This window comes from Centruroides sculpturatus, unplaced genomic scaffold, assembly GCF_000671375.1.
Source record: "Centruroides sculpturatus isolate CEXI.00-Female unplaced genomic scaffold, Cexi_2.0 scaffold1379, whole genome shotgun sequence".
Lineage (NCBI taxonomy): Eukaryota > Metazoa > Arthropoda > Arachnida > Scorpiones > Buthidae > Centruroides > Centruroides sculpturatus.
In genome coordinates this window covers 35,406-47,228 of record NW_019385610.1, presented here as the reverse complement: position 1 = coordinate 47,228, position 11,823 = coordinate 35,406, and the positions used below count along the sequence as shown (strand labels likewise).

Below are 11,823 nucleotides of genomic sequence, written 5' to 3'. Positions count from 1 at the left end.
ATTGCAGTTATAAACTGAACTCCAAGACATAGCTGTAAGGAATATACAAGATACACAATGCCTAAAGATTTGGCGAGTGACCGTGCTAGATATAGATCTTACTATCGATTTAGGTGCTAGTGGACAACAATAATCGATTGTTCTTTTATCTGTAAGGATTGTTGTCCGCTGGGGGTCAATGAATCGGACTTCAATCGTTGACCATTGCGAGAATTGTCTCCTTAAAAATACCATAAATTAGGAAGGGATATGCAAACTGCAACTAAAGCTAGGTATGTAATAGAGTAAATGAAGACATAACAGTAAAAAAATTAATGAAATCGATTCCATTAGCATGAACTTTGTAAGGGTTAAAATACTAAAAGAAAAGAAAATATGGGTATAGGAAATCAGTAAATTGTTAATGGGATATCGATATAAGTCTAGAAAGTATTGAAGTAAGTTGGAGATTGGTGATAAGAGAAAACAAAGAGAAGTTCGCATATGACACGTGAAATTCGCGAAAATATCAATAAAAACTTTTTAAAAAGTTGGTAACATTGTTGACAGACTTTCCAGGCATTCTTTATTTGTTTTCGTCTCTAATAATTACTACAACTACCTTTAAGTCTTCAGATTAGTTCGGGAGATATTAAAGAGACAATGTCTCTCGAACCAACGGTCCGATTTTCCCGAAAATTTCTAAAAATATTTTCCCCTAATACGCAAACCTTCCTAAAAAATTTCATAAATTTTTGACAAAAGGCACAGGAATTATTAACCTTCAAAGCGAGTGAAAAAATCGTGCCTCCCCTCAGGCCTAATACTCATACATAAAGAATAATCTCCCAACTTTCTTGCATTTCTCGTCGTTTCAAGGTCCTCTGAGTCCAAAAATGTAAAAATCTTGGAAAGGGATTATTTATTGACCGATCGCCGTACTTTCCCTATGTTATATATACATAACAGCCAGGAAAGTAAAAACAGTTACTCGGCTCTAATTATAGAGATAATTCGTCGTGAACTGAAAAGAATTTCTATTTCCACAACACAAATAGCATATTAGAAGTTAAATAAAGAACAAGTAAAAAACTTATATAAATTGGAAAATAAAATAAATAAATTGATTGGAAAGAAAATTAGTTAAAGAATAAGTGAAAGGTAAAATTCTTTTAGTTACGCTCTAAATATTTACAGAACTATTAAAAATCTCTAAGTATGGAGTTAGTAGGAAAGCATTGTTAGTAGGAAATGATTGATGCATTTTGTTTCTACAAATGAAAACTGATGGAACTGCTTTATATATATATTTCTTTGCTATTTTAGAACTATAAGTCGATATACTACTGATCAGTGAGATGCGAATAAGTCTATATTTACTTTATTTATCATATATTTGACCTTTTCTTTAACTAATTTTTAGTTTTTCTATGTAGAAAGGTGAGAAATAATCACACACTTAGTTTATAAACAAACAAGAATCACTCTCCTTACAACATACTAAAAGCCAATATTTAATCTAACAATATACTTGTATAAATCACGAATTAATCTAATTTATGCAATTTTTACAGTCAAAAATAAATAAATAAAAAAAAACAGTTGGCAAGGGCTCTTGTTCGACTTTCCAGGCCTTCGAACAGGAGGTTAACCATTAGGAAGTCCGACAATTTTCAAATTATACTATGATATAAAATTTAAGTAATAACAAAAGTTTAAAAGGAGTAGTTTTGTTTAATTATAATAAAAACCTCTCTATTTAAAAGAATATTTAAGTTTAAAATAACACTCTGACACTAGCTCAAAGTTAAAATCGTATCTAGTACCTATGTTACGAGACGTTATTAAAAAAATAACTTTTATATTATTAATTATTATAAAACGTTAAAAGAATCTTAATTTTGAATATAGAGATGAGTTTTAATGATATTGTTAATGCCAATAACGTGTAAAATTTCATTAAATCTTACACCACTGGAGTATGACACGTGACACCCCTATCTCGAGCTCCGTATCCCAAAATTAAATAGCATCGGTGCCTCTTATATACAGATTTTCGTGCCAAACTTAGCTTCTTAAACTTTATACCCACACACACACAAACACACACACCCATACACACCTACACACACACAAATCCAGGGAGTTTATTTCCTTTTTTCACTTTTTATGGTTCAGGGATACGTCGATATCTGCAAAAAGCCGGAGGGTCAAATTTGACACGATTACAATACTTTTCCTTATAGGCTATAAATACTTTTATTTTTACTACTTAAATTATTTGCAATAAATCAATACATAAAATGTTTTACAACGCTAAATGTCGAATGAACTCTCACGTCTTGAGCGTGAGTCGAAATCTTAATGTCGAGTACGTTAAACTACCTTCAAAAACTTCGATTTATCGCCACGTTTCGTTTAATTTAACTCCGAAATCGGCGCTAAATCGAAATACAGTACTTCAAATAATAGGAATTATGTAGGCTATACTACAATAAGGAAGTGTACACACAAGTTTGAGTTTAAGTTAGCTTTCTATTTAATATTTATCAGGTATTTAGAGGGGCGTTATATCGAGGTTTAGTCATATACATATTGAATAAATTTCTAGTTTAAAAGTAGGCACAATACCGGCAACTTTATATAAGTTACTGGTGTGAACGCCCGTATTTTCACATATTCTTGAGATTCACAGAATTAAAAATCATTAAATCTTTGGTTACGCCCATGTTAAGAAATTCATAGAAATATATATATATTATAATCCTTGGCATCATTTTTATAAAAAGAATTCTCGAAAGTACGAATTTATTTTATCACATTTATGATGATTGCTAGCATTTACAATGCTCAAAATCGTTTATCGTTGGCCCTAATTGTATGTATTTGAGTTATATAGAATTATTGTGACTACGTTTTCGTGTCAAGGTTCGGAATTTTTAATGACTCAGTTACTATTTTTTTATCCTAGTTTCATGGGAAAGACTTGTATCGCATGATCAATAGGTGTCCAGTCACGACATTTGATGAATAAACTGCGCCACTGATGCATCTTATAAAACAACACAGAGTTATCTATTTATAACACAATAAAATTAGAATAAAAACTGTAAATTCAGAAACCGTGTCCTAAATAATAAGTAAATAACATCAAGATAAGTTGCAAAAGAAAGTAGATAAGTAGCATGTCAATCATAAATTACCATTCAACACAGGATCGATTTTTCTAAAGATAGTATGCAATGCTTTATGGCATTGCATAACTACGTACGTCAGAATTGTGTTAGACAACTGTGACGTATGTAGTTGCATAAGGTGGAATTATTTTTATTTTTAGCAACAGTCATTTTCTAAATATAGATTATTTCTAAAAATAGCCTATTAAAATATTAAAATTGCAAAGCTTTCTGTATTGTTTTCCTTCGAATTAATCGACTGCAAATTAAGTTATGGCACGCTAATGTATTTTTTAATACGAAGCATTCACATTGATTGAGATTACTTTAGTAGAGTAGTTAACTACTATGTTTTATGGTGTATAATAGAACAACTCTAAGAGTGAAGAGTTGGTGGAAGAAGATTTCATCCATCGACGAAAATTGTACCAATCAAAACTAGTATGCGAATGCATATTGTACTGATTCTTTAGTAGAATTTTAGAATTCTTCGTAATTATCTCCACCAGTATGTTAGGCAAGTGTTAGGTCTTAGGGCCTTCTAGTCTCATCCCATCTTTCAGGGCCTGTCTTCATCTCTTCGTCCATTCTACCAGCATCCTTTTTATGTAGATGTTGGATTCGTCGATTTCTGTATTCTTTTACGTAGTTTATTAATAACAATGAGGTTCCAAGTTCTTTCAAAATGTCTCTATTTTACTTCTTATCAATTGTGTGTCTTACTGTTCTGCGGATGAAACAAATTTTTGCACTTGTAAGTTTCCTCAATTTAGAATTGTATACTCTCCATTATTACTATAGTAATCTTGTAAGTATTTTCACACGATGTTTATACAGAATATTTTTCGTGTACAGGTTTTCCCAGTTGGCAGTGTGAGGGCACACTGGCTCCCTTTTATTCGGCTTGGTATTTTTGGTAAGTCACTTCATCAATTTAAAATTTTAATAATAATAATAATAATAATAATAATAATAATATAAATAATTATTAGATTTCTTTCTTTCAGGATTGCCTTGTTGGTGGTAATTTGCGTGGTTGTAGCATTAATAGTTATTTGCGTCATGTGTTGTCGAAAACCGAGAAAAGTTGCAATGATAAGATGTTGGCAACCGGTACCCAATGCCGTATTAAAAACAGGTACAGCATAAACATTTCAATTTTTATTATCGACTCTTATTAAGTTGTTATTTTCTATGGGCGCATCAAATGTCAGCCAAGTTAGTAGGCGTAAAATCAATATCGTTAACATTTATAATACTATTTACATCGATCAGTCACAAATTAAACAAGGTATTTTGTAGAAAGAAACCTTTATGGATTACATATAATCACATTAATAGGGTTTCTTATACTCTCATTGATTGCTCTCTATCAGAGCAATTCCTTACAGTAGCCACTTCCGAACAATGGTACTTATTGTTCCCGTCAGCTTCCAAAAATTATTCAAAATGAGCCCTTTCCTGTTCAATACACAAATTGTAACAATCTGATACATTTTCACAGATTTTAATCTTAAAAAAATACGGTTAACGGGCTTTTGAGCCGCCCTGTACTCTAGTTTAACACGATGTTAAGCTGCATCGTTAAGTTCTAGCGCGGAATAAATAATTCGAAATTTTAGATAAGAATGAATTAATTGATAAATTTTTCGCTATTTGCTAGAGCAGAATTTAAACGTGTTTAATCCCATTATCTTCATTAATTCTGGACGAAATGAGCGATACAATTATATAATTTAATTGCAATAGTTGCAATTTACATAATGAATTGTATTCACTACAGTTATTGCACAATTAGTTGCTTCCAGCAGACTGTGCAATGAGAGAATTGTAAAAAAAAAAAAAAAATTTTATAAATTCCTCAGTTCTCATGATCTTTTTGAGTTTCTATAGAAATTTCTTTCGTGAATGTCATTTAAAGTTGTATTATGTTAACTAGTTTATAACCTATAACTTATTTTTAAAAATATTTATAGTAAAATAAAGTAAATATTCAAAATCCCAATGATGGCACAAAAACCAAACTTTCAAGTTGTAATTAATATACTGAGTACTTTTTCAGTCTTGGCTCTCTGTCCAATGGGCACTTAGTTCCTTTTAATCGTACCATCATAGATTTGGCCAGACCCATAATGGGAACCATCTTAACTCAACACATCACCCATAACCACCCATAAAACCCATCACCCATATCACCCATAAAAAATTCCTTTGGAGCCGCTAGCTTGGAATCAATCTTGAGTTCCCTAGGGCAGTGTGCCAATTTTGGAAATAGGTGTTTATGGCTAACCACCTATTTCCAAAACTGACAAGTCTTTTCACTAGCATTCACAATTAACACGAGATTATGTAGCATCTTCTATATAAATACATAATTAAAATATGATTATGAAATATTGCATTAATTTCAACCATTTTTTTATTCTGACGAAATCTACATAGCACAAGATCCTCAAGGCATTATTCAACCCGATGTGATCTTCTACAAGAAACCAGCGGGTGGTACAGTAACTGTTGTGGTACCGGGCACTCCTAGTCTTCGACTAACAACACCGATGAGACCTTTAACACCAGCGTACGAACCCACTCAACCCGTTACTATAAGGACCACGAGGGCTGTAGCAACGACCAGCAATGAACTGACTTTGCCACCAGGTTATATACCAAATCAAGATCCAAAATACCAGTGACCATAGAGACATTTAAAAAATTTAATTTTTAATAATAAAAAAAAAGTTATGTACATATATATATATATAAAAATACATGTCACGTGTTTCTGTGTGTGCAGCACATGCCTTAGGAAAAAAAATCACTTGCCAGATGTGAGAGGTAGGTTAACCTGGCGCCATCTATGAGCGACATCGTTCTCTACATGTTAGTGGTGCCATCTATGATCGATAACGTTTTATATTTGCCATACTTGTGTGGCGCCATCTATGATCGTTATCGATCGTTACTTTAATCTAGCATGATTCCGTGGTGCCATCTAGTGGAGATACGTTTCTTTAGCTGCGTGATAGGTGGCGCCATCTATGAGAGAAGTTTTCTAGTTGCGTGTGCGTGGCACCATCTATTGTGAACATTAAATAAAACCGAACATTTTAAATTTATTAAATTAAAAGAAAAGGAGAACAATAAACGACGAAGGGAAGATTTTATTAAAATTAAAAACTGTAAATTTAAAAAAATATAAAAAATTTAAAATGTACATTGAATTAACTGAAACCGTGTCCTAAATAATAAGTAAATAACATCAAGATAAGTTGCAAAAGAAAGTAGATAAGTAGCATGTCAATCATAAATTACCATTCAACACAGGATCGATTTTTCTAAAGATAGTATGCAATGCTTTATGGCATTGCATAACTACGTACGTCAGAATTGTGTTAGACAACTGTGACGTATGTACTTGCATAAGGTGGAATTATTTTTATTTTTAGCAACAGTCATTTTCTAAATATAGATTATTTCTAAAAATAGCCTATTAAAATATTAAAATTGCAAAGCTTTCTGTATTGTTTTCCTTCGAATTAATCGACTGCAAATTAAGTTATGGCACGCTAATGTATTTTTTAATACGAAGCATTCACATTGATTGAGATTACTTTAGTAGAGTAGTTAACTACTATGTTTTATGGTGTATAATAGAACAACTCTAAGAGTGAAGAGTTGGTGGAAGAAGATTTCATCCATCGACGAAAATTGTACCAATCAAAACTAGTATGCGAATGCATATTGTACTGATTCTTTAGTAGAATTTTAGAATTCTTCGTAATTATCTCCACCAGTATGTTAGGCAAGTGTTAGGTCTTAGGGCCTTCTAGTCTCATCCCATCTTTCAGGGCCTGTCTTCATCTCTTCGTCCATTCTACCAGCATCCTTTTTATGTAGATGTTGGATTCGTCGATTTCTGTATTCTTTTACGTAGTTTATTAATAACAATNAGGCTTAAAAAAATAAATTTTAAAATAAATAATTTTTTTAATAACAGATGGCGACACTTTAGACAGACTCCATTTTATTAGTGGTATTGATATAATAATTAGCAAAAATGGAAGAGGAAATTTAAATATTAAAATTTTTTAAATTAATTTAAAGTAAGAAATGAATAATAAGGAAAGAATTTAGTGCAAAGTTAATCGATACTCGTTAATTATACGGGTTATCTGCAAGTGAAAATTGATACTGTTAACATTACTGATAGTATCTGTAGCCATAGTTTATAGAAAGAGTACTATTGTGGAACTAATCAAATGGCGCCGTCTATCATAAACACGAGTCTGAACCCTTTTTTTAATGTGTGGTTGCGTCTGGTCAATTGGCTCCACTGTTTTGTAAATTAAAGAGTCTGTGTGTCTCTGAAAAATACTTTGCGAAGGGGGGAATAAAGAAAGTAGATATCATTTGGCATTTATTCCAAATTGTGTTTGTCGAGAATTACAGATAAAAACTATTCGTGTTAGCTTATAAACAGTTCTTTGTTAAAGCGTTACGGCGCCACATAAATAATTAAGATCGTTAATCAATTATTAATGCAATTGATCATGATTACAATTGGCAATTTCAATTATGTCATCAATCCTCGTATACCAATTACCACGAGACAATTTCCAGTGACATCGACGCATTACGGTTGACGTCACCATATTTCACTACTGTATTTTTGATGACATCATCGCATTTCGTCCATTTCACTTCCAATCGCATCATCCGTTACTGCGATCCATTCCGGTGACATCATTCATTTCGATATACAATTTTTAATGTCGTCATAAATATTTTTCTATTCTATTTTTAGGGACGTCACCAATTTCTCTATTATTAGCGACGTCAACGCACTTTAATTCTCGATTATTATGTCATAATATAGTAAATACCTTTTTAAGATGGACTCGTACTTCCTTAAAATATAGGATGGAGAGGATTGAGGAAGAGTATATAAAATTTTAATTATGTACTAAAGACAAATACTGTGTTTTTAAAACACTTAATTACGCTTTCCTTAAATATTGACTGCTTCCAGTAGTGAAACTAGAACCGATATTGGGAGAAGTTAGAACGTTCAAGCCTATATTTATCCCTGTACTAGTATCTGTAACCACTAACAAACTGTTATATGCATGTATAAGTGTACAAATCTTCTCCTGTACTTAATGTTTCTAAATTTATTTACAAATATAAGGTGGCTCGGGTCCCCCTTACGTTTGGCCTGGTCCCTGGTAAAAAAAATCGGGCCTCCCGGTTACTCTAATGACTGATTCCAATTAAGAATCCAACTTAAAAAGGCGTCCGGAATATAGGAGGACATTTTAACACTTTTTATTTACAAAGGTAAAGGTTAAAATGTATAATTTTCTTTATTATACAATTTGATATTCGTTAGTCCAGGTTAAAAGAGGGGTAATCAAATATGGAAGAAGTTTTAACTGTAGTGACACAGTACTTTTTTAATAATTCTGTATTAAGATAAAGCAAGCAAGTACGATTTAGTAGAATTAAAACGCAAAATAAAAGGTTATATACTGTGTATGTATATAATTACACACAATATAAAGTTTGATACTTATTGTGAATTCCAATAAACCGCAGAGCGTCACAGCTGGTTTCTTGTCAATATTTGGATCCACTTACTGTATGTGAACAGGTGTTTTCCGTGTATAAATTAAAGACCCGCGATCGAACGAGACACGAATGCACTTATGAGGACTTTGGTTTATTTTTTAAATTTGTTTTATTCTAACTTTATAATTTAATAAATTCTTCAAACTGTAAACTTCCTAATTACGGTAGCTAAAAACACATTTAACGGAAATTAATATGGGTCGTGTCCTTCGTAGATGCAATCATCTACTTTAATTACAAATAGAAAATATATATATTTTTTTTTTATTTTAAGAACGAAAAATGTTTACTTCCTACTTCATATTTTCCTTGTTTAATTGATATAAAGGTTTAAAAACTTCTTTTAGGGACTGCTCTTTAAGGGTAACGGAGGAAATTTAAGCTGCAAACTGATAAATGACAAATTTACTACGTATCTAATGACCCTAAAAATACCTTATAAACCTTCAGAAAAATACTTTTTCTACAGCTTGTAAGAGCCATCTTTTATATTGCACTTTAATGAAATTGTATATGGATATAAACAGAATTTATTGAGCTAATTAATTCGATATTCAGGGTAAAAATGGAAGCCATTACCGAGATTGGCACAACTGTCTGTAGGGACTTCATAAAGACAAACTGTATTGAAGCAGTTTTTCTCATACAACTTGCTGTTAGATGCGATAAATGCATATTTGAATTGTTATATTAATTAGTTTTTTTCTTGGAATTTCTATTTTCTTAGTCATATGCCATGTTAATGGCTAAAAATACGCCTATCTTATACTACGCGCTACATATACCGGACTTACTCGTTTATAAATTTTCGAAATGAAGCGAAGACGTGACTGATCGCTAACAGATATCATAATTGTAATTACATGCTCTAAGGAAAATTTAAAAAAAAAATTAAGAATTTTATTTAAAACAGGAAAGGTTACGAACCCGACTTTATTGATGATAAACCCCAAAAATCGGCCATTGCACCTTTTAAGTACGTAAATACGGATTCTTTTATAGAAAAATACTGTTATATTATACGGCACGATACAAAAATAACCTTTGACCCTCCGTGGATCAAGCTGTCTATCAATTTTAGATAACAGGTTGACCCGAGGATTAAACTTCCCACAACTTTTCATCCACCCACCAGATAGCATCAATGAAAAATGGGTACACTTCGGTAGTCTTGGATTATTTATTTTAAAATAAATTGCAAATTAATAACATATTGTCAGAGATTTGCGTTGTTTGTTTTCGGCTTCCATTTTTTCTTTCTTCTTCTTCCTTTCTTCCTTGCTCTCTTAATAAACTAAAATAGAAAATTCACGTGATCCTGCCAAGGATAATGGCTCCTTTATTCATCTCTTTTTAACTGTTTCGATAACGTTTATACAGAAATTTTGGGAGAAAACTTGAATTAAAAATAAATCTTTTTGATAACTTTCTCCACTCCTATATTTATTTAAATAAAATTTATCAAAATTATTGTTATTATTTGAGTGTGGCACCCGTTATTATTTGAATATATGCTAAATTTTCCAAATTAAAACCATGCAATTAACACTATCCTCGGCATTAAAATTACGCAATTACAACCATTCAATTAAAATTGAGTATGGCACCCGGGTGCCATACTCAATTTCTAAGGGATTTTGCATGGTTTTAATCGAAATAAATTCTTGACATCATTTAAAAATTAGTGTTTAAATGATCAAAATTATTAACACGATTTGGATATGATTCCGGGTTCAAATTCATCTTACGAGTTCAAATATTTTTGTGGTTTTAATTTAAATTCTACTTCGTAAAATTATTAATCAATATGTTACGAAACGTTAAACGTAACATTAATTGCATCAGAATTAATTAATTTCTAGATATAGTTTTTCATCTCGTTCATATCTAATCATATAAATTGATTTATATCGCCGGAATGGAAGATCATGATCCCTAATTGGAATCGTTCGCGAGTTGTATCTTAAACATGCGCCTATAAACGTGATTAATGGATCATGATCCTGTTTAATCCGCCCAAACACCATGAAGAGATGAAGTTAACCATTTATGCCTTAGAACTGTCATGTATAATTGATTACGCTGGATTAAATGTCCACTTGTTTCCATCGAGACACGTTGCTCGCGTCATGTCACGACTCCTGGCCACCACTTAGCTAAAAAATGCATATATTATAAATATAATAAGTTATAGCAATATGTTATCACCGGAAATTGCCCATAAAACACATTAATTTCTAATAAATTCTGAAGACATTTTCAAATTTAACATAATTTGAAGCACGCATTGCAATGCATCGCCGCACGCGTTGCTCGCTTTCAAAGCGATAATGGAAAGTTAAAACCGACGATCTTTGACTTTTGCCCCGTATAAATTAAATTATAACATTTATTAACGATTAAATTATACGTATGCAAATGGTAACTCGTTAGTAATGATCATGCTTAACGCTTAATATGTAATTAAATGATTCGCATGCTGACTAAACGGATTGATTGGGCTAATTTAATCAATCTATAAAACGTGTTTAAGTGATAAACAAACGTCATTCATTTTTGCATCTCTTCTTTCGACGTTAGAAGAGTCATTGTCCCATAGAAGTCATGGCATTTGCGTTCACCGTCCTTGAAAGTCACGGTTCAACCATTGTTATTCTTTCTACCGAAGAAGTGCCGTGTCAACTTCAGTTTTTTACCTGTTTTAAACCAAATGTTGCCTTCTATTTTTTTTAAATAATCGCCTTTTCCCCCTCTCCTACTCAAATTCCATTTTTTTTTCAAGATCAATTACACAGTAACATTGTCCGGTATACAAAGAACAATGCCAAATCACGTGCTATTGATAACTTATCGCGGGATATAATAACGAAATTGTAATATATCCTGATTAATCTTTTACCTTAAATTTTTATAAATCTATAAAACACGAACACAATTAAATATTCATTTTAATGTTAATTAAATTTAACCATAATGAGTCGTCCTTTGTTAATAAAACAATACGTTTAACCTTAATTTGACTTAAATATAGAACATTTCAACC

The 11,823-nt window shown here is 31.6% G+C and overlaps 1 protein-coding gene across 1 annotated transcript; it reads left to right on the top strand.

Moving 5' to 3' along the window:
* Nucleotides 1-2,299: 2,299 nt before the first annotated feature.
* Nucleotides 2,300-6,299, top strand: LOC111640573. Its single transcript, XM_023386597.1, has 4 exons — nucleotides 2,300-2,327; nucleotides 4,011-4,071; nucleotides 4,163-4,293; nucleotides 5,598-6,299. The coding sequence occupies exons 1-4, from the start codon at nucleotides 2,300-2,302 to the stop codon at nucleotides 5,843-5,845; spliced, it is 468 nt and encodes a 155-aa protein (XP_023242365.1). The 3' UTR covers nucleotides 5,846-6,299.
* The last annotated feature ends 5,524 nt before the right edge of the window (nucleotides 6,300-11,823 follow it).